Consider the following 22,471-nt stretch of genomic DNA (forward strand, 5'->3'; position numbering starts at 1 on the left):
ATTTATTTGAAAAGGTTGAAATATCATTTGATCCTAAAATTCAAAAAATCCTTCCTAAGTTTTTAAATATGGTAAGAATTACAAGCTCTAGGATAGAACCAAAAAAAGGTTATGACCAGTTTGTAATCCAGTTAACGTTTCCAACTTTACAAAACTTTATGCGTAAATAATCAAAACTAATTTCTAACATTTTAATTTCGGGTGACACATCTTCCATTTAATTAGTACCAAAAAATGTTGTAATTCGTATGAAACAAATAAATAATAGTGTTAAATTTTTTAGATGAATAAAATATTCCCCCTAAAATTTTTTTTTATTAATAAATTTACGAGAAATTTTTTTAAAAAATGTGAACTATAAAGCGAGTAAGGGTACATATGTCAATCACACAAACAAGGGATCAAAGTGTAAAATACAAAGAAAAGAAAATGAAAAAAAAAAGGAAAGGAAGGAGTCAGATGAGCTGAACAACATAAGCGCCAACTCTCCCAAAATTAGCCTCCCTCAATCTCCCCCCTCCCTCTTTTTTTTTTTTTAATTTACATTTTCTTCTAATTTATTAAATTTATAATAATAAGGGGTTAATGGTGATCACGTATATCTAAATTCAAAGGTACCACCTTTTTAATCATTCATTTCATCCATTTTCTTCAAGATTCACAATTTCCTGTTTCTTGGAATTATATATTTTTATTAGATCAGTTTTCTTGGATTTCAGCCATTATTTCGAGGTAATTGAAATGTGCATTTTTGTTTATTCATTTAATAGCTTAATCTTTGAAGTGGGTATGCGATCTGATATAAAATTTGAAATTTTGTTTGTTATTTTTGGATTAATTAGTGGTTGAATGTTTTAAAGGTGAAAGGATCTTTTGTAAATTCGTTACGATTATATTTCCTAGGATATGAATACTTGGAGACATGTATCGATTATCTGTGTCGTGCTTGTGATTAATTTGCAAAAGGTTACAATGTGGTTGTAAAAAAGTTCTCATTTTTTCGTTAGCGCATATGATGATGATGATTGTGTCTGCCTGTAAGTTTTAGCCAGTGTAAAGTATCATTACATATATGTACTTAGCATAGTACCTGCGATAGATGTGGAGACGATAGGTTTGCTTAGTATCTCGATTTCTTTTCAAACATTTTCCCGGTAGGTGGTGATAACGATAAGTTGTGGTGGCAGTGTGTGTGAGAGAGAGTCATGTGTCACATTTTAATTGGACGCAGAAAAGTAGCTCATATGTTATACTAGGAGGTTGTGCGAAAAGTGAGTTATTTAGCATTGTTGATCGGTGTTACTTGAACCTAAAAGGGAAAGAAGGGTGTGGTCGCCTTATGTGTTATATAGTAGTACTTGTAAAGATAGATCCCAAACTAGTGGCTTGATACAATGATACATGGAATGTGTAATAATATTTCTATTTAGATTTACCCTTCTTTCTCTCCCTAGCTTAATAAAAATTCTTTGATGGTAAGAAAATATGTCATTTATGATGTCAGTGTTTGTCAATGAAGTCCGCAAATCTAACTTCTTGTTTTTAAAGATCTTTTAAGCGCCTCATGTTTTTTTAACAGAGAGGTTGACTTTTACATGATCAGTAAAGTTTCTCCTTAGTTTTATGCAAGGTATTGCTCTGCGACTTTTACATGATCATTAAAGTTTCTCCTTGCTTGTGTAAAATATTGCTCTTGATGTTCTTTCATTTACTTGTGTGTGGCTTTGACCATGTCATAGTTCCCACTTTCAGAACTCTCCAATGTGGGTGTTTTTGCTGATTCCGTGCATAATAACCTTTGTTCTCAGTTTTCTCATAAACATGTCGTAATTTGTTTTATAAAAGTACCTTCTGTATCACCATATTATGTTGTAAAAGGAAATGAAGTGATTTTTTAAAAAAGTTGAAGTCCAAATCTTTGGCATTTGACTGACTGTTTATGCAAATTACAGCCTTAAGTGTTAATGTTTTCTATCTTTGTTGGGTACATTTTATCAGGTAGTTTTTTGACCAATCATGGACGCTCCTGTAGCAGCAGAAGTAGAAACCAAATCTGAGAAATCTGATGAGACAGAACGTGCTAAAAGCTATGAATGTGGTCTATGTGACACCGAAGTTGTCTACAAAATAGCCCAAGAACTCCTTCCAGGATTGGCCTCATCATGTGTTGACAACACAACAGGTGGTATTTTCACAAGTGCAGGTTCAGTAGCGGTTGATATGAGAAAAGAAATGGCTGATTATTTAACACAACGAAGTGAAACTTATGTGGCTGAATTCTTACTTTCAGAAAATTCCTCTGGGTCAGAAATATCTGAACATCCTTTTGATATAATTATTAATCTCATTGATGACTTTTCGGCTTCTAAAAGAAACATGTTTAGTCGGGTTTCTGAGTGGGTACTAAGTGACAGAAGAGAAGATAGGATTGATGATTTTGTACAAGAAATGGACATTAATGGGTTCTGGTTATTAGCTCGAAGAGAATATGTTGCTTCAGTGCTGCTTAAAAATGTCGACTACAAAAATGCATTTCATTGTAATATGGTATGTAGCTCCGAGGATGAAATCGTGAAGCATAGGTTAGAATGCAAGTTTAGACCTATGGATTGCACCAATGAGGGGTGTACGACTAGATATTGTGCAGCTCAAAAGGAACATCATGAAGCTGTTTGTCCTTTTATGATACTCCCATGCGAACAAAAATGTTCAGATTATGTTATGAGGCGTGAGATGGATAGGCATTGTGTAACTATATGTCCCATGAAGCTTGTGAATTGTTCCTTTTATACAGTGGGCTGCAAGTCTAGTATAGCTCGGTGCAATGTTCAGCAACACAATGCTGATGATCTCTCTTCTCACTTGCTTTATATCCTACGAACCGCCCATAAGGAAGCAAGTGATGATGATCTCAAACACAGGGTGGAACAAATCCGAAGTGTGAGTTTTTCTCGTTTTTTATATGAGAAGATCATTTGCATTTTGAAACTGGTTTTCTACTTAGTTTTTTTTTTATTATTAGACAAACATATAATGCTTCTGATTAAGAGGGTGAATAATCAGTTTCATATCAGCTGATTTGGTAATTAACTAGGATTAATCAAACACTAAAACATTAAATTATGTAATTATCACAACATCAAATAGCATAAGCACATCCACACACTATATTCACATAATCACCTTTTTATACGCATTAGTTCAATATGGGATGATCAACATGTAATTTTCGCTTTGCAACAGCTATCAAATATCGACAAGTTGGCAAGAGCACGAGATGCAAGGGCGTTGACATACTTGATCAAGGATGCTGAAGCAAAGCTTGGACCGCTAGAAGTCAAAACCAAGCCACACACCGAGTCACATGAAGACAGCAATAAAAAGGAATCACCAACAAAAATTGAGCAAGTAGATAAAAATGGCTCCAACTCACCCATCAAAAAGGAAGAGCAGCCAGCCAGCGAAACAAGGCCGTCAACTGAAAAACTAGCCATAGAAGAAGAAGACACCGAGTTATCCACGGAAAAAATTGCGGGTTCACCAATCAAAATAGAGGAAAGCAAAGATAAAGAGAAGTCGTTTTCCTCTCCATCAAAAGAAGATGGTGAATACCGTGAGTCGCCAATAAAGGGGGTTTCTAGTGATTCACAAGAAAAAGAGAGTGAAAGATTAGCAGCCAAAGAACAAGATCAATCCCAAAGAGAGGAAAACGTGACAACACGGTCACCAAGAGGAGTAAAAGTCGACGAGCCCATGAAATCACCCAAAAAAGAAACAATCAGAGAGCCATCCGGCAATGCGGAAGAAGAGTCCAAGAAATCAGCCAAAGATGAAAAAAGCAAACAATTATCTAGTAGCAATGAAGAAGATGCCAAGAAATCGCCTAAAAAGGAAACACTCAAACAGTCATCATCTAAAGATGGCGAAGAAGAGTCGAAACAGTCGCCCAAAAAAGAATTATCCAGACGTGATCAAGAGTCGAAAAATTCACCCAAAAGAGAGACATCCAGACGTGATGAAGAGTTGTTAAACCAAACAGAAACAGAACATGATTCGTATTACAGTGATGAAGAGTCGATGAAGTCACCATCCTAACCATGTGAGGTTAGCAAATTGTAGTTTTGGATACCGAAGTTTCTTTGTTTCAAATTGTCATTTATAGATTGCATCCTCTTGGTATATCAATATGAAGTTTTGAATGCATACAGGTGGAACAAGAGATGCTGCAAGATTTTTTCCTACAGGAAACAGTATATGATTATTATATTTATATTATATTGATCTTTAACTAGAATGCGTACTATAGAAATGCTTATATATTAATTTATGCATGACCGGTTTTGTTGTTTAATTCCTGAATCATGATGGAAATGCAAGGTCTGTTGTGAAGCGATGCCCTGAGTTCTGTTTTTTCCCCACAGATAATATAGCGGATACTGGATGTCTCTAAATTATATACAAAATGTAGTTGATGATGTGTAGGTAAACTGTACATACATTGGTAAAAGAGGTGCAGTTTCGATAACACATGATGAATTAGTGCTGAATAGTTGGGAGTTTCAAATGGTTAGCAGACATGTCAGAAGGATGTTATTGTAGGAAAACACAAATTAACCTTCAATTTTTAATGACGATCATTATACAAGACTTATGTAAATAAATTCATTAATATTTATGAAATAAAAGTTAAATTTGTATTTTATTTTTATGCTTAGTTCGATTCCTTCCCAAAGGCCAAAATGTTTATTAGAGCTCTCACGGTGCCCTGAGTGCATACACATGATAAGTCATGTGTAGGACATGGACATCCATTTAGTTTCAAAGACCACATGTGATTTATATTTAGTTAGTCAATCTTCACCTCTCTAATTTCGAAAATCGATCTTCAATGCGAATCAGCTTTGCTCATGATGCTGGTTTGCTCCAACTATCCCTTTCTCAAACAGGCTCATCAGGTTAAGAGAAGACATGAGTTGAGACTTACCAATCATTTTTCATTTTTTCTTTTAGATAAAATAAATTTGGGTCATTACTAAAACAATTTTCTTTATCAATACAAGTGTGTGTGTGTGTGTGTGTGTGAGAGAGAGAGAGAGAGAGACTTAATTGCAATCCGTACTCGACTCCTCTAAAAACATAGACTCATTACCAAACCTGTCTGCCCACCCATGTTAGCAAGTGTAGTGAGGACGCATCAAAAAAGTGAGAACTATAATGAAAGCAAAAAAAAAACTACTTTCAAGAGTATTGAATATTCCCCCTAGAAATAAGGAGAAATAAGCTTACAAGTCCCTCACAAACATGGATCGATGTAAGATACCTGCACACGAGTTTGGTAGCACCTTGATAGAGGAATCAAACCCAAAAACAGAACACCATGATATTGAACATGGCATGGTTACATTTTGCCATAAAATAGCAACGAAACAGCATGCACCACTCAATATGCTCGTACCAGCAATTCAAGTGTTTTCATGTCTAAACTACAATTCCACTTTAGGGTCTCCGAAAGTTTAATAGTTAGAACTAGCATAAATAAAATAAAAAACAAGTCTATTGCTAATCATATAATGCCCATTCGTTTAACTCTCTTCTCTCTTGATTTCATCGGCCTCGTATATCATGATTTGGGAGTGTAATTCTCCATCAACCGAGTCAACTCAATATTAAAACCCTGCTCCAACTCGAGCACTTTCTTCCTATGTGCGCTCTTCTCTTCAGCTATCTGCTCCTCATACAATTTCGTCAGCTTCTCTTTTTCTTCCTCAAATTCTTTCAATTCTTCGAGCTTTGCCTCCCTGTATATACAAATCCATAATCCTCAATACCGTATTGTAAAGTATCTGTAGGCAAAGTATCATTGAGTTCTTTAAAGGTAATTAGTGTGACTGTACTTCTTTTGAAGATTCACTGCAGAACTGGCTTGTTCAACCTTCATGAGTAATTCAAGCTGCAGTTTCTCAAACTCGCCTTCTTTTGCATTCCTGGATTCTTTGATAAGCTTCAGCTGATCGTCGAAGAACTGTTCTAGAATATCCATCTAAAAAACAGACCACGAAAAAATTATACAAAATCATAAAAAAAGGTTACAATCCTTTATAAAATTAACAGTTTTATGCCAAGACCATAGCAATACTTTATAGAATTACCTCTTCCTGGTTCTGCTCATGAAACTTTTGTGTTCTCTCCCTTATCATCAGCCTCTCTTTTTCACTTTTCCTTAGTTGTTGAGATACTAGCCCTAATGATTCTTCGAGTGCTTTTGAGTGCATTTTTTCTTTACCAACTCTGTTTTTATAAAAATGTAGCTGTTGGTTGTCCTCGTTCATCTGTTTCAATTGGTTGACGACCTTTTCTTGGTAAGAGACTAACTCAAACTTCAGCTTCGTTTTCCCTAAACAGACATAATTAAATTTGAGGCGTGCTTAAAAGATGAACAAAAAAAAAGAAACTTCATGAGAAAAGAAAGATAGATGCAGACCTTGTGAATGCTGATTGAAGAGATCCATATCTCTTTTTGTAGCCATGAAGCCATATAACTGTCTCTTACCTCCAGGATAGAACAGAGTACGACGATGATCCCAAGCATCTCGGTCAGTACCTTGGTGTTCAAAATGTTTACTTAGACGCTCAGCCTCTGTATATCCTACAGCAGAGGACTCAAAAATCAGGACACTCATACCCCTGTGCCCTCTTGGCCCATAAGAATGACGGGCCCTCACAGCTTCATAAGATCCAAAGTAATCAAGAAGCTCCTTGTTTCCCATTCCAAGCCACTGAAAGAAGATTTTAATCCTAGTAAGATTATTTATGCGACAAAAGAAACATACATTAGCAATATTAGTTACATACCTTCTCATGTTCATCCTGTTCGAGTAGTGTATTCATGATCATAACCATGGGTGGCCATACAATTTCCTTGTCTTTGACAACTTCGTTGAGTCCCCTCCACTGTCCAAATGATTCACCAGCTGGTACAACTGAAGTCCCCCTTCTGCGCAATTCTTCCTCCAAAATTACAGCAAGATCTCTATGAATTTTTACTCTTTTAGACCCTTTTGTTTTAGCATGGGTCACAAGAGACTGTAGACTTTTATACCAGTCGATTGAACCAGGACCATTCTGACAAGCCGGGCAATGCCACTGCCTTGTTGGCTCATTGATCTGCTCCAGTGTCAGGGTATCCAAAGTTGCAAAAAACTCAGAATACCACCTATTCTTCTTTTTTTCTTCGTGGCTTTTAGGGCTTTCATCCGAATCATACTCGTCACTATGAAGTTCATCATCAGATTCATCAGCTTCCTCGCTTTCATTGCCACCTTCAACATCTTCTTGCACAGTAGGTTCGGGAGTTGGCACGTTCGCACTCCTACCTGTATCATTTCCCAATTGCCAAGCATTGGCTGGCCTCGAGTTCCAATTCCATCCACTCATCAGTGGTGGAGCAATTGCATTCGATGGGGCATTGTTGTTGCCTGCACCACCTCGGCCACCCATTTGGTTTGCCCACGCATTGTTTGGAGGCCTAACCTGTCCATTGCCCCGTCCACCGGTCCTCTGGGCATCAGATTGACTCCGTGGGTTAGGTTTAGAAGTCTGAGTAGCCCACTGTTTAGAAGCAGCACTATTTCCAGCTTTATTTTTGTTTTTTTTAGAGATGACCTCCCAACCATCATCCTGGCTGGAATCCAGGTTCACAGCATGAACTGCCTGATTCAACTGATCGGCATCAAAGTTAGAATTCCCAGCTACATTTTTACCCCTGTTAGGCTGACCATTTCCTCTTATAGAACTCATCTGCAATCAAATCACAAACTACACATGGTAAAGATAACATCATCAGGATTCTCAGCAAAAAACAATGTCAAAAGAAACAACCATGAACAAGGCGAGAAAAAGGTGTGACAGACGTTTATCAGTTTGCTACACTTACACGTACTTATTTGGAAATTTGAACAACTACTTTTACATGCTCTTTACAAACATAAACCATAGGCACGAAACTATTTTAACTAGCAAGACATGAACAAAAAATTTGCATACCAAAGAAAATCACGAAAAAATCTATCACTTTTGTCCGGACAGACGGTGGTTGATAGTTTCTTTTTATATATTTTTGAGGATTATAAATATATATTTTTCCATTATAATCGTTTGGAAACTACATTTTTGGTTTTGACTAGTACATACACAACAAGTTTACGACTTCAATTCATGAATTGCCTGCCAACATCATTTTCAGTTTTAACTATACATACCAACAATATATATAAAAATTACTCGTACAATATAGGCCAAGCACACATATACAATGCAATGATCAAAAAATGTTATACATATATATATATATTAAAAAAATTTCATATTATTGGACTTTTTAAAATTTTAACAAGAAGATCCAGGAAAAAAAACAAGAATTTAATAATTAATTGTCAGATCATCCTGATAAACTAAGATCAGTAATAAAATTTAAAACTTTAAGTGTTTTATTTATAAGGGGTTTCTTCAAATTAGATTAAAACCCTAATTAGGGTACAAATTAGGAAGAAAAAAAATTAAAAAACAATTAATAATTTAAACTAAATAACATGTCATGACGTTAAAGATTAACTGCCAGATCATCTTAATAAAGCCAAGCAATAGTAACAAAATTAACACACACACAAAAAAAAAGGGGGGATTGAATCAAGTGTATAAAGGGTTTATGTATTTTTTTTTTAGATTTAATTTTTAAAGGGGTTGCTTTGAAACTGGATTAAAACCCTACTTAATCTAAAAACTAGTAAAAAGTATAAATAGAAAAAAAATAACAAGAAATTATATAAAACAAAAAATCAAGATTTTAAAGATTAACAGTCAGATCATCTTGATAAAGCCATAAAACATAATAAAGTTTTAATATGAATTGTTTGTCATTACCCTTTTATCTAAAAAGGGTTTCTTGAACTTTAATAAAAACCCTGATTAGGGTTTTTAAAAATGCAACATTTTGCAGAATGGGGTTTTTAAAATAAAAGAAAGTATAGATCAGAACATATAATGTTTATATGTGAATCTTGATGTCAAGTTCAGTAGGGATGAAACTGATTAACATAATAAAATTTTAATTAAAAAATAAATAATTAAAATAATAAAGTGAGGGAGTGAAGGGAGTTACCGGAATTCAGGGATGAAAGTAGTATAGAGAGAGAAAATTAAGGCCCTGCAGATATATTTGTCTACTTATGTATTTTTTTCAGAAAATCAGTGTGATTGACGACCTTGACTAATTGTAAGATATGTTTTTATACTGTTAACTTTTATAAGTTTTAAAGTTGTCATGAATAATTAAACAAAAAAATTTGTGGGTATGTAACTTGTGTTCCGTTTCTACCGTAGAAAATAAACTTTATTTTGGTTCATTGTATGTAATAACATGTTAAACTGAACGAATCGTGTAAATAATCTGCTAAATGCTGATGTGGTGGTCTCTCATTAGGTAACGTATCAGATGTTTGATGGTGTCACGTTAGTATCCGACCGATTTCTTACACAATTCGTTTAGTTTTGAGACAAATTTACATACAATGAACCAAAACAAAGTTTTTTTCTATAATAATAACTCAAGACAAGTTACATACACATTCAGATTTTTTTTTCTAAATTAATTATCATCAAGTCATTTTTAAGTCTATCAATTATTTTTTTATCATTTTATCATAAAGTTTCAATGTTACCAATAACATTTTGACCATTATAATAAAATCAATTATCAAGATTCAAAAATCAATTATCAATTTTACCAATAACATTTTGACCATTACAATAAAATCAATTATCAAGATTCAAAAATAAATCATTTTTTTTTTTCAATGGTCAATCGGACTCGATCTCAATCCTATTCTTTACTTCTATCAATGAACAACATAATCGCATACGTGTTTTATATGTAGTGATCCATTAATAAAAATTAGTTGTTTAACTAGTCAATTACGATTATTGGTAGAACTTATCTATATTTATATTAGCAAAAAGCCTGTATATTTTCAACATTAAACTTAAATTTTTAATATTTATTTTAAGTATTTCTCCAAAATGTCTCTCTCATCTATTCTATATTTATCTAAAATAACTATCATACCCTTTCTCTCTCATCAAATCTCAACCCATCATTTTTTTGTAGTCTTCTACATAAATCATTTATTCATTCAATTCATTCAAAAATCTTTTATCTCAAAAATCGTATATCGATAGTTTATAAAAAAAATTATATGGGTGTTCTTAAAAGTTCGTGTTCTTTCATTAAAGATGTCATTTGATATATTTTCGACGAATTTTTAAATCCGAGGTGCGAAACCCATACGGTTAAGGCATTTGGCTATCACACTCTATGACCTATCACACTTTATAACCTATCACCCCCACCATCTCACCGTCATAACGCGCGAGTATTTACTCTCGTTTGATTTAAAAACAGAACCCTTGTATCTAAAAAACATGATCTACGGACTTTCATACCAATTAAGTTAAGCGTTAAACCCAATTAACCCTTATTATATTACTTTCACCATTTAATGATATTAGAACCACATCTTATAATTCTTACTACATAACATGTAATTAAGCATTTAAGCGTGTAAAGTAGGGGTGTTCGTGGTCCGGTTTGGTCCGGTTTTAACTTATTTCAAACCAAACCAGGATTCGCGGTTTCAACTTATTTCAAACCAAACCGGACCAGGTGTGTTGTCAAACCGGACCAAACCAAACCATGTAAGCCGGTCCGGTTTGACCGGTTCAACGGTTTCGTGATTTCTTTTTTTTCATTTTTATCCCCAAATAATTTTATGCATATATATTCCGTATATATATATTTTTTTCTTTCTTTTATTACTCAAATAAATATCATGAACACTATGATCTTAATATTATTAATAAAAACACTAATAAAGTTACAATTATATTGTGTTTTATACTAACAAAATATGAAATATTAAAGGTGATGAAAGACTCGAGTCTTATAATTTTGATCTTTGAGTGGAAAATAATGGAGTAATGAAGATGAAAAAAATAAAAGGATAAACTAAAAATAGGAAAGAATGAAAGAAGAAATATATTTATATAATATAAATAAATGTTTATTAGAATATCTTATAATTGTCTACCAAATTTTTCTTTTTTATAATATATCTGAACTAAAATACCTGATAATATATTGTGCATAATACTAAAATATGTAAATAGAATATCTTCGGTAAAAGTTGATAAATATGTGAAGTAAATATATTATATATATACATATATATCTTTTGGTCCGGTCCGGTTTTTGACGGTTTACGTTTTGCTCAAACCGTAACCGGACCAAGGCGCCCGGTTTTTCAAAAATTAAAACGTTAGACCAAGCTTTAACAACTCAATCTGAAAAAACCAATCCAAGTACCCCAGTTTTGATGGTTTGATGAATACCCCTAGTGTAAAGGAAAAAGCAGAAGAAAAAAAAACTCACAAGTAAATAATTATTTTTTGTGCATTTTGTTATGTATTACGAGCATGGTACCCGTGCAATGCGGCGGCAGTGGTGGGGAAGACGGTTTAGTAGTGTCGGTGATGGTACTATTCGTGGTGGTGGCGGTGTCAAGTGGTGTTGGTTAATGTAATTGTGATAGTGAAAATTTTTAGAAGATAAGAACTTAAAGTGTTAATTATTAAGATAAAAGTTTAGAGTGTAAATTAATTCATTAAGGACTAAATATAAAAAGTCAAGACAATTCTGGTAATTTAAAGATAAAATTACCTAAAATAAAAAAGGGTTTTTTTCTTTATAAGGGAATATAGATATTTCTATACTCCCTTATAAAGAGTATTGAATTTCTTGAATTCGGCATTTTTTTCTTCCCAAAATACCCCTACTTAAACATAATACCCTTATATACCATTCTTTCCCCCATTCTCTCTAATCATTACACACTCTCATCGACTTTTTATCACCCTCTTCCGCCGCTGCTTTCCTTCTCTACCGCCTACCTCGCTCTCCACCACCGCTTCCCTTTTATATTGTCATCACTTTCTAGCCGCTGCAACGCGTGGGCACTATGCTCGTATATATATGATATATATATATATAAGGTGTAGTTTTTTTGAGGTGGATAATTTTTATATAGTAGTAAACAAGTAAAGGTTAAAAATGAAAAACCAAAATACAATTTCTACAACTACGTTACCTAAATATTTCAAATTATCGTATGAGATGATTTAACAAGCAATAGATAGTAAGTTCAAGTATAATTGGAATAATATAGTAAGTATGTAAGTAAGTGCTCAGTGTCGTTTTCTGTGGGTTTTGAGCCCCAATACCTCGACGGTGTATGAGGGAGGTTAAGATGTAAGCAGACCTTACCTCTACCTAAGTAGAGAGGCTGCTTCCAGTATCTACCTAAATGATAGAAAAGGCCCTCCAACCTTTTCATGGGATGAGGATCGAACCCATGACCTCTGCCTCCAGAGGTAAAGATGTTTACCACTGATCCAACCATGTTGCTTTATAATTGGAATAATATATGGAATAATAATAGTCTAGTTGAAATTATGTGTTTTTATTTTTTTTAGAATTGTTTTAGTATATACTTTTCTTTTCATTTTTTTTCTCTTTCAACCCCTCTATCTCATCTATCACTCCAGCCTTCCATTCAAAAAACCCCAATCAGTGGCTATGAACAAGTAACCTTGCATAGATAAATCTGTTTTTGACAAATGTCGATATTGAAGAATTTTTATAATAATATGTTCGATGTTTCATAGGTATAAAAAACAGGAATAATTTCAACATGTCACTAAATCATTTGTGAACATCATACAACTTATTAAAAATACAAGAGGGGTATCCACACAATGAGGTGGCAAGGCGGCGGATGATGGTGGCATTAATGGTGTGGGTATTAATATAAAAGTAGTTGACGTAAAAGTATAGTATATTCAATGAAAAGGGACATCCGTGAAATATAATATATGTGTGAAAATGTTTAGTTTTATGTAAAGATGTTTTAGTCAAATCAAAGGCTTAAAGTATAATAAGAAAAAATATGAGGTTTGCTTTATTAGGTATTATAGATATAAATTAATACTTTTGTTTCGGTTGATGCTCAACCTTAATCTGACTCAAATTGTGAACATTTTAAAGTTCCATTATAAACGGATAAACGGGAAGACTCTTTTTAAAAAATCAATATTGATTTTCTTTAAAAAATGATTTTAGAACTTTGATGTATACATCAATATTTTTGTGGCCACGGGCTATATCCATCTACACAATAAGGGTCAAACCTTACCACCAAGCAACCTTGTACATGATTTTCGTTATTTCTTTTTAGTCACTTTTGTTAATTTCAAAACTTATGTTTTAACATTGCACGATGCTAGCTTGGTAGGACAGTATGGATGTTTATCTTTATGATAAAATTTATATAATTACCGTAGGATAGTATGGATGTTAGAACTAGTATAAGTATACAACAATATAATTCAATGGGTCCTAGTTTGAAGTACAGCGTAGAGGCCGTTTGGATTGTGTATGTTATATAGTAATGAAGAGGTCAAAGTTTTACTACACGGAAAATATAGCTCTACGCCGTAAGTTGTTTTCTCCATTACGTGAATACAATTTATTCATTGACCCAAGTGCAGCAATGATTAATGGACTCCGACCCCATGTACTACTAACAACACCAAAAAGAACAAATAAGGCTGAGGAAAAAAACAAAGTAGCTCCTTATGTGATACTTGGATCACTTAACAGTAATGTCTAATGGCTTTCAAGCACGATACAAAACTTAAAAAGATGGTCTCAAAAATGTCTTGCACCCAAACATATCAATTGAGAAACATGAAACGAATGGAATTACCGTCCACTAAGCACGAGTTCCTCTGTTTAGGCTAACCATGCGGTTAGAGCCATCCATCTGGCTACCTCTAGCAGTTGCACCACCATAAGTCCGACCAGAACCTGCATTATCTTGATACCGTGTGCTCTGGTACCCACCTCTAGAACCACCACGGTCCCCCCTTTGATAACCCTGACCAGGCCCATAGGGTCGACCACCACCATAACTGGACTGCTGCCTTCCTTGCGAGTAAGACTGATTGTCTTGCCATTTGTTGCCACCAGCAACAGATGCATAGTCCTGGCCTTCCCCCCTCCTAGACGGTAAAGACTCCAACCCACCACCTAGTCTCACCCCAGTGGCCCGCTCATTGCTATCTGCAAGAACCGAGAGCTTTTCAGTCAACTGGAAAGCTAGTCCCTGTAATCTGGTTTGTTCGACCTCATGGAACACAATGCATCGCGTGGGTTGGTCCCAGCTTGCGTGGAGCTCCTCATTGATCATCATCTTACTAACAATACAATGAGTTTGACTTTCTGAAAGGTCAAACATCTTTGAAAGTTGTTCCAGTTTCAAGGTCTCGTATGATGCTGAATATGTGAAAAGGTAGGTCCTAAGAGCTTCTTCCTTGATCTTGTTTTTCAGCATTTCTAGGACTGTTTCACGGTTCTTAAGGAGTCTCCAGACATCAAGTGAATTGATAACATCAAAGGACTTCTGGAAGTCACCCTTGCTAAGGGCTCTAGTTGCTGCCATAACATGGTCCCTCACGTTTTCAGGCGGACCAGTGAAAGTCTGTCTGTCAATGGAATCAAGATGACGGCGTAGGGTCTTGCTTATAACTTTGCGCCTTGCATCATGACTGTTTGCTGCCATATTAGGAACCTCTAGCAGCATGGCACATATTAAATGCACAGCCTCCAGAAGTTCGAGGTTGATGTGCATGTGATATGGCATCTGCCTTCTCCTTTCCAAGCGTTCCTGCAAACATCAGTAGTTCGATATTAGACTTGGCAAGAGAGATTAAAATAAAATTTGGTTGAAACAGAGTCATTGATTCATATATCCTCAGAGGTGACCATACACACAACACCAACTTACGGGGTAAATGAAGTAAGAGCAAACTATATCAGATAAAAGAATACGCTGTGTTGGTGCATTTCCGGGTGACAACACCATTATAGAAGTGTCTTGAGTCTATTGAATATGTACTTGTAATAAACGTTATTTTATTTCATGTAATAAAGTCAACCTCGAGTTGGTCAACGTGTTGACTTGGTCAAGCTTGACCTACACGAGCTCGAATTGGTCAAACTTGTGTTGACTTGGTCGAGCTCGACCTACACGAGACGTCGGCACGGCCCAGTCCATGTTTAAGCCTATATATATATATATATGTAAGGTTTATGTTAGAGAGAGGGAGAGAGTTTGAGTTGCAACTCATGAATCTTCTAGCTTTTGTTTCATTCATATTCTCGTGTTTAGGAACTTGGTATTTACTTGTAATTGCATTTACTGAAGTAATATAAGGTTCCAGTTTATTCATATTCGTGTTCGTGTTGTTGATTGCTTTTGTATAAGAATTTCCGCACTTATACATTAGATACTTAATCTTGTTAGATCCGGTGGCAAAGGGACTTTCACGCTGGAAAGTTGCACACATTATACAAACAATGGGTTGAAAATTTTAAAAGTCACGGTTTGGTGCTCATCTTAAGATCTTCCATTAAACATATATGTTAAGTCAAAAAGTTTGATCATATAGGCTCAAATAAGACAAACATCTTGCTTATGAAAGTTAAAATATTATTATAACAAAAACTGCTTCCATCAAATCATTGAGCTAAAAAAATAACCGAATACAGTAAAACAATAATGCAATAGACAAATTTAAGAATACTAAACCCGGCAGTTGGGAACATAACAAGCAGATAACAGACAGAATGGGAACATAACAAGCAGTTGGGAAAAACAACTAAAGAATACTTTCAAATCCTATCAATTCATTTCCTTACCATCCTTAATAAAACTCAAAAAGACAACTTAAAGATACAAGTTCATCATTAATAAGAGAATATTATGACCAGTGATAATCAAACAACGTAGTAAACAAAAAAAAAAGTAATTATTGATGAGCCCACATCTACAATTCAATTCAAGACACATACCTGCTCAGGGGTCTTCTCATGATAACGATTCTGCGAAACACCCTGTGCAAGAAGCTCTTTCACCCTGCCCCCTGAATATAATTCAGAGAGACAGCCATGCCCTTCAACAACAAGACCTGCCCTAAAAGCACACAAACCAAGCTGAGCCATTGACCGGTTAAAAAGTATCTGCGTTGAGATATCCATTTGTTGAACACTGTCCTGCAAGTGACTCATTAGCAATAAATCACGAGCTATACAAAACTCATCCAAGATTGCATGATGGTAAATGTCACAAAGCATTGCACGAGCCTTCGTCTTTTCATCACCATGCTTGTATATAAGAGAAACCAAAATGTCCATCAGAGCCCTGCTACTCGTTGGAAAACTAGGCTTTCTAGGCACAATTTCAGGAGTATTCACAAAAGCCGGTGGACCCACTTTTGAATCAGTGGCTGCTATTTCTTCATTATCTACGGCTTCTGATCGGTCAGCCAAGTTCCTCATAGCACCATACACTTCCTGTGGTTTGTAATACACAAGTTCAACAAGCTTCAATGCTACCTTCGCTGCAGCCTTGTGATCCCCAACACGTTCTAGATATGATTGAACATTTTGAGCAAGAACAAAGAACAAGGGTTCATCTTGAAGCCTCGCTACATACTCACGGGTATGAGGGTCAAGACATTGTAGACTCTTAAAAAATTCAATGTCTATCTTCTCAAGAAAAGCTGCCAGGTTTCCCCATATACGAATGGTATCCTTGTAGTCCATTCCCTTTTGGGTTTCATTCTCGTCAGGCTCCACAGTGTCATCAACCAGAATATTTGGGTATTGCTCGAGAATATCAAGTATGACAAGCATATTCTCTACACACTTCTTCCACACGTTTATAGGCATGTGACCACTGAGACCAGGGTTGACATCAAACTGAGCAGAGACAACACTAAACAAGATCTCAAGCTTCTGAGCAGGAGTTTTAGCTACTTTCGTTAAAAATGTCAGTTGCTCAACTAGCTCAAGCCGCCCAGTTCCCTTCCTACCACGAGCAGCAACAACCTCCTTAAACTTCTTGTTCACGGTCTCCCAAGTCACCTGGCTTGGATCCTTAAACTGCTTTTCCATTAGCTTATCTTTCTTATTCATCATCTTCTCCCAGCCAGGCTGGTTTTCATCATTATCCTCATTGTTATCATTGTCATCCCCATCATCCGACTCCGAATCTTCTTTAGTCGGATCGTCAATCTCTGTGCCATAATCCTCCGAATCCTCGTCTTCTGATGGCTCTTCCTCTTCTTGATCCTCAAAGCTTTTTGGATTCTCCCTACACTTATTAATCAATTCCTCATACAGCTTGTTATTCTTCTTCAACTTTTGCCTCATAGCATTGAACGCCTTTGCATTGCTACTACTCATCTTCTTCTTTGCCTCCTTATTCGCCATAGCTTGATTCAAAAAATCCTCCAACATCACCAACGCCTTGATGTAATTATTTGGTGCCTTATCAGACTCGTTAACCCTGATAACCTTCTCAAGCTGCCTATTAATCTTATCAAAACTCTCCTGCAAACTAACCCAATCATTAATCTTCATAGCATTCTTCATCTGATCAATAGTTGAAGACAACTCTTCAACCCGCTTGTCCTTCGTAGACTTGATAACACGCTTATGCATATCATCATCATCACTGTCAGTATCATCATTATCAAGATATTTGTTCCTGTCAGGTGCATTCGTAGCTTCTTCTGGTCCATCGTTAACATCATCTTGATCATAATCACTCGCTTCAGACTCGGTCTCACTGTCAGCCTATTTACACATTGAAATCAAAACATATTAACACATCAGCCTAAAGCAATAACCGTCCTAGCTTACATATATATACATATAGTTCAAATAATAACCCAAAAAACTAAATTATTCAGAATCATGAAAACTTTAGGTTGCGTTTAGTTGTAGAAAAACTGAAAAAGTTTTCTAATTTTTCATTTTTGATTTTGTAGAAAATGAGAGGGGGTTTCCATCTCTAGAAAACAAGTAAAAATTCTAAAAACGCGTTCAAAACTAGAACATGTTATTTCTATTTTCCATACAGAAAGCAATAGTACATGTTTAAGACGAAATACTGGGGGTAGGAAACGGAAAACATCATAATATAGTTTTCCAAATTTATGTTATAAATTGGAAAATATGTTTTATACTTTCCTGGAAAACTGTTTTAAAAAACTCTAATTTGAACAGGTTTCCTATTTTCATGTTTTCTTGGAAAATAACTTTTAGATAGCAATGGATGTTTTCTACAACTAAGCAAGACCTTAACATTACGCTTAATTTAAATGTAATCAAGTCCCTTCACATGTAAATTGATTCACGTAAACGGGTAATAAAAACACGTGTTTTAACATTTACTTCAAAAGCTTTCACCTTTTTCATTGTTCTTACTTAAACCTCTAATCACATGTAAAAAGACACGCTATTATATGGTTTTTGACCCACTTTTTTTTTGTTATCCTTCATAAAAAGTATCTGATAAAATCATCACTAATTTCTGCATAATCCAGTTGACAAATAAAAATCATATATCGATAGCAAAACAAACCTGATTACTCCAAAATCTGGACGCCATGTTGTTGAAATCTCTCACAAATTAAAAGTAACGAAAATTTTCTGTAAACCTACAGCTGCATATAGTAATAACGATAAAAAAAAAATTACAAAAAACTCTCGTAAATTAAAATCAAAATAAACAAATCGGAATAATTATACGCACAAATTCAATGTCGTGATAAAATTATCGAAAAAGAAACAAACTTTATTCGAATGAATCTGGAGAAATTGATAAAATAAGACGAAAGTAATATATCATATAAAGATATAGATATAATTAGAGATATAGATAGAGATAGATATATATATATATGCTGTAATATATCGATTTACCTGATGCTGTAAATCGGCGATTGCAAAGAGAGTTGAAAGTGTGTGTTTGAGTCGGCGGATTAGGGTTTTTGTGTATGTATGGAGGAAAGAAAGAGTGAGCGTGATTCGATTAGGGGTAAGGTAAGGTTCTCTTTAGAAGAGTGGTAAAAATAAATAAAGTTTGCGGTTAATGACTTTATATGATATGTGCTACCACTCAACCGTGGATTAAACTTTACAATAGTTTATTATTATTTGTAAAAAAAAATTTATAACTTTTGTCACTTGGCTTGTCTAAAATAATGGCTAAAACCTAGTTCGACCATATATCATAGGTGTCTAATTCGTTATGACATCTAACTTGACATATCCTTTTTTTTATATATTTTTTTTTATCGGCTTTCTTCTTTAATTATTAATTTTACGATATTTTAACATAAAATAAACGTTTGTGTACATATATTTGACAAGTACGTTTGCATAATTCATTTGAATTTGTCAACATTAAATATATCATGTTTGCTTGAAGTAATGGAGTCAAAACTCCATTTTATGAATTTAAGGTTCTGTGAGAAAGATAGTTTATAATTTTCACTGAAATTCAATATCTGACAAAAACAAAACATCTACAATTATTATTTAGACATATGTTAGTGCGAACCGTTGACAATGGTGTTAGCGACGACAGAGTGGTGGCGTCGACGTTGGTGACGGGTGTTGGTGACGTTGACGGTGTGGTGGTTGCAACAACGGGTAATAACTGAGCGATGCAAAAACAATAGCGACAATTCTGGTGTGGTTATTAATGTAAAAGTTAATGGATGTAAAGAGAGTTGTCTAGTTAAATTAAAATCCTTAAAAATACTCCAAATCGAATACCACACACAATCGGGCAGTGGACCCGTTCGTATGCAATATAGATTAAAGTAAGTAAAGGTTCGTTCCACGGAGACTACAAAGAGCTAGCGAGTTTTCAGTAGTTAAAAAGAGTTTGGTTTTTTAAAGACACCACGTCTTCTTGGTTTTTATATTAAAAGTTAGTTGATTGAAAGAGTTAGAAATTTTAAGAATTTATCGAAAATAAAATTGTTTTATATCAAAATGGATGAGAAGATCATCCACTTCGACTCCATGACACACATTATTTAGGTTGCACTTAATTGAAGAACCAATTCAAATATGTTGATTAATAACCGAGAACTAAACAAAGACTCACCACGTACCCATCAAGTTCGTTACTTTATTCAATTTCCTTAATTAACTAGTTCCATTACTAAGACCGGTACCCCAAGACGCCTTTCATAACTTTCCTAGTCAACTAATTGTTTTGGTTATTTAGATAACAATTGTGTCTATTGATTGTACCCAACCATTAACCCGTTAACTCTTGTTAACTATTAATTACTTTCTACCATATCCGTCATAGAAACAATTGCTTTTAACCAAGCAATCAAAATAACTTTTACACAGCCTAGTTACCACTAAGATCATGCAAAAACTATCCGCAATTAAGAGTTAAATAACAAAGAATTAATAAGCTAAGATTACGACACAACGTTAAATCAAATCAACTTGAATTCAAAAGATTATGCAACCATTATTCAATGTATCACTTCATCTCAGTGGATGACGAATTATTTAGCTACTCATAATCATAAACAAAGCACAAAGAGTAAAAGTATAAGAGAACATATTGTACCAATGTGTAGAAAACAAGTAAACGCTAAGAAAATCGATAACCGAATGCCTTGAAGCTCACGAACAACCCTTAGACCTTGATGGACGAAAAAGCTGTTGAGAATTGCCCCAAAGAACCCTAAAATTGACTAGAGGTGATTGTATCTCGAATAGGAGGGTTATGGTCTTGTATTTATAGTGAAAAATCAAAAACCCTTCAGCCAACCTATTTTATGAGCCGCACAGATCATCCATGCACCACACAAAACCAAAGATTTCCATATTTGAGACTTTCCATGCCCGCTATGCGCCGCACGACTCTCCTGTGCGCCAGACAGACACTTTTGCCAAATTCCCTGACCAAAATCTCACCTTTCTGTGCGCCGCATGTCACTTGTGTGCGCCGCACAAGCTTCCAGTTTTTACGAAATTTGTATTTTTTTTAACTCGTCTTCATTCGTACTCGGCTAATAATCATCCTAATGCATCTTTTAACTTTCCAAATGCTATTTCTAACCAATGTACCTGTTCTAAGTCTGAAATCACTAACAATACCATCAAAGCATCGAATATACATGTAATTTGCACCTAATTAAGCTTAAAACGACTTAGAAACGGTATGGAAATATGCATATAAATGGACATATCAGGATTCTTTATGGAGTTTCATTTTATCCTGGTGCCAACATCTTATCCAAAAACCGCAAAGTTTGTAAAATCTTATGGAAATCCACAAACGCACCTTTTTTCCACCCAGCAAGCAATACCTTTTTCAATACCATTCTCGCCTACCTATGTACTATTTGGAAGGTCAAAAATGAAAGCCTATTCTCAAAGTCCATCTTTTCGTCTTGCTGTCAAAAAACTAAAAGGGACTAGTTTTTTTTTTGTTGCTATTAAATAGATCACGCCATAATAACATTAGTTGGACTGAATGGAATAGTTTTTGCTTTTAATTCTTATTGTAATTTGTTTTTCTCGTATGACTTTTGTATGTCATACTTGTATTATTACCATATTTATTTAAAGAAACCTAAAAACTTTTAAAAAAATATATACTTGTATTATTACCATATTTATTTGTGAGACATGTTGTAATCAAGGAAAAGAAATTTTAAATATAATTAAAAAACCTAAAAATTTTAACATTCTGGTAATAATGATCAATATCTTCATAAACTTTGTTTTTATATTTTACAAATATATAGATATATCAATACAAATTTTTAATTATTGAAAAAATATAAGAATTTTTTTGTTGATGCAAATGTGTTCATATTCAATAAGGTTAGGTATTGTAAAAGGATGGAGATCCTCTAAAGTTAAAACCTAACTTTATTGGTAAAGTTGGTAATTTGACCATTGAATTAAAATCAAACTTCAAAATTCAAAAATCATATTTGAATCTTGATCTTTGATTCTATGGAAAAATACATAAAAAGGTAACCTATTTACATAAAATTCCTAAAAAAGGAAACCTATTTAATTTTCGTCTATTTAAAGGATCCAATTTTCATAAATTTTCTAATAAAGGGAACATCGTTAGTTTTTGAAGTCATACCTCCGTTAAGTGCCACATCACCCTTCTTTTTGAACCCCCTGAACTTCTTAACCCTTCCTGTTTCTTTTCTTTTAACTTTCTTTTCTTTTAAACCCTATCCTTATTCTTTAAACCCCTTGTACATTCAACTAATATTGTTGGTAGGTGTGGATTTGCAGAAAAATGAAGTTCACGGCTGCTGGAAAATGCAACAACAACACCGGAAAAACTTTGACCTTCGATTACTCCCTCGTTCTTACGATTTAAGACCTTAAATCGGTTGCAACATGTTCAGAAATGAATTTTGAACAAAAACTGACCAAAAATAAGTTCGA

At 34.4% G+C, this 22,471-nt stretch overlaps 3 protein-coding genes across 6 annotated transcripts; 1 reads left to right on the forward strand and 2 right to left on the reverse strand.

The window, feature by feature from the left end:
* The first annotated feature begins 544 nt into the window (after positions 1 to 544).
* On the forward strand, positions 545 to 4,708 carry LOC122596549. Of its 4 annotated transcripts, XM_043769154.1 has the most exons (4): positions 1,581 to 1,630; positions 1,999 to 2,940; positions 3,244 to 4,104; positions 4,422 to 4,708. In XM_043769154.1, exons 2-3 carry the CDS (start codon positions 2,017 to 2,019, stop codon positions 4,093 to 4,095), a joined length of 1,776 nt encoding a protein of 591 aa, XP_043625089.1. In that variant the 5' UTR covers positions 1,581 to 1,630; positions 1,999 to 2,016; the 3' UTR covers positions 4,096 to 4,104; positions 4,422 to 4,708. The 4 variants fall into 4 exon arrangements, with proteins under 4 accessions (XP_043625087.1, XP_043625088.1, XP_043625089.1 ...); XM_043769152.1 differs by lacking the exons at positions 1,581 to 1,630; positions 4,422 to 4,708 and adding an exon at positions 545 to 614 and having other exon boundaries at positions 3,244 to 4,351; XM_043769153.1 differs by lacking the exons at positions 1,581 to 1,630; positions 4,422 to 4,708 and adding an exon at positions 599 to 732 and having other exon boundaries at positions 3,244 to 4,351.
* A 647-nt stretch (positions 4,709 to 5,355) lies between these two features.
* LOC122596136 (protein SUPPRESSOR OF GENE SILENCING 3-like) lies at positions 5,356 to 9,247 on the reverse strand. Its single transcript, XM_043768660.1, has 6 exons — positions 9,158 to 9,247; positions 6,853 to 7,797; positions 6,482 to 6,776; positions 6,150 to 6,394; positions 5,895 to 6,040; positions 5,356 to 5,798 (listed from the first exon to the last, which is right to left on the reverse strand). The coding sequence occupies exons 2-6, from the start codon at positions 7,795 to 7,797 to the stop codon at positions 5,621 to 5,623; spliced, it is 1,809 nt and encodes a 602-aa protein (XP_043624595.1). The 5' UTR covers positions 9,158 to 9,247; the 3' UTR covers positions 5,356 to 5,620.
* A 4,470-nt stretch (positions 9,248 to 13,717) lies between these two features.
* Positions 13,718 to 19,061, reverse strand: LOC122595074 (eukaryotic translation initiation factor 3 subunit C). Its single transcript, XM_043767369.1, has 4 exons — positions 18,941 to 19,061; positions 18,600 to 18,681; positions 16,022 to 17,809; positions 13,718 to 14,834 (listed from the first exon to the last, which is right to left on the reverse strand). The coding sequence occupies exons 2-4, from the start codon at positions 18,624 to 18,626 to the stop codon at positions 13,881 to 13,883; spliced, it is 2,769 nt and encodes a 922-aa protein (XP_043623304.1). The 5' UTR covers positions 18,627 to 18,681; positions 18,941 to 19,061; the 3' UTR covers positions 13,718 to 13,880.
* Between the last annotated feature and the right edge of the window lie 3,410 nt (positions 19,062 to 22,471).

This window comes from Erigeron canadensis, chromosome 4, assembly GCF_010389155.1.
Source record: "Erigeron canadensis isolate Cc75 chromosome 4, C_canadensis_v1, whole genome shotgun sequence".
In the NCBI taxonomy this organism is placed as follows: Eukaryota; Viridiplantae; Streptophyta; class Magnoliopsida; order Asterales; family Asteraceae; genus Erigeron; species Erigeron canadensis.

Excerpts from the sequence above, each read along its gene's own strand:
- LOC122596549 (XM_043769152.1), top strand. The coding sequence starts at position 2,017 with ATGGACGCTCCTGTAGCAGCAGAAGTAGAAACCAAATCTGAGAAATCT. Across the intron at positions 2,941-3,243 it reads GGGTGGAACAAATCCGAAGT|CTATCAAATATCGACAAGTT; the intron begins GTGAGTTTTTCT and ends GCTTTGCAACAG.
- LOC122596136 (XM_043768660.1), bottom strand. The coding sequence starts at position 7,797 with ATGAGTTCTATAAGAGGAAATGGTCAGCCTAACAGGGGTAAAAATGTA. Across the intron at positions 6,777-6,852 it reads AACAGGATGAACATGAGAAG|TGGCTTGGAATGGGAAACAA; the intron begins GTATGTAACTAA and ends ATCTTCTTTCAG. Across the intron at positions 5,799-5,894 it reads GCAGTGAATCTTCAAAAGAA|GGAGGCAAAGCTCGAAGAAT; the intron begins GTACAGTCACAC and ends TTGTATATACAG.
- LOC122595074 (XM_043767369.1), bottom strand. The coding sequence starts at position 18,626 with ATGGCGTCCAGATTTTGGAGTAATCAG. Across the intron at positions 17,810-18,599 it reads CCAGATTTTGGAGTAATCAG|GCTGACAGTGAGACCGAGTC; the intron begins GTTTGTTTTGCT and ends ATGTGTAAATAG. Across the intron at positions 14,835-16,021 it reads ATGAGAAGACCCCTGAGCAG|GAACGCTTGGAAAGGAGAAG; the intron begins GTATGTGTCTTG and ends TGATGTTTGCAG.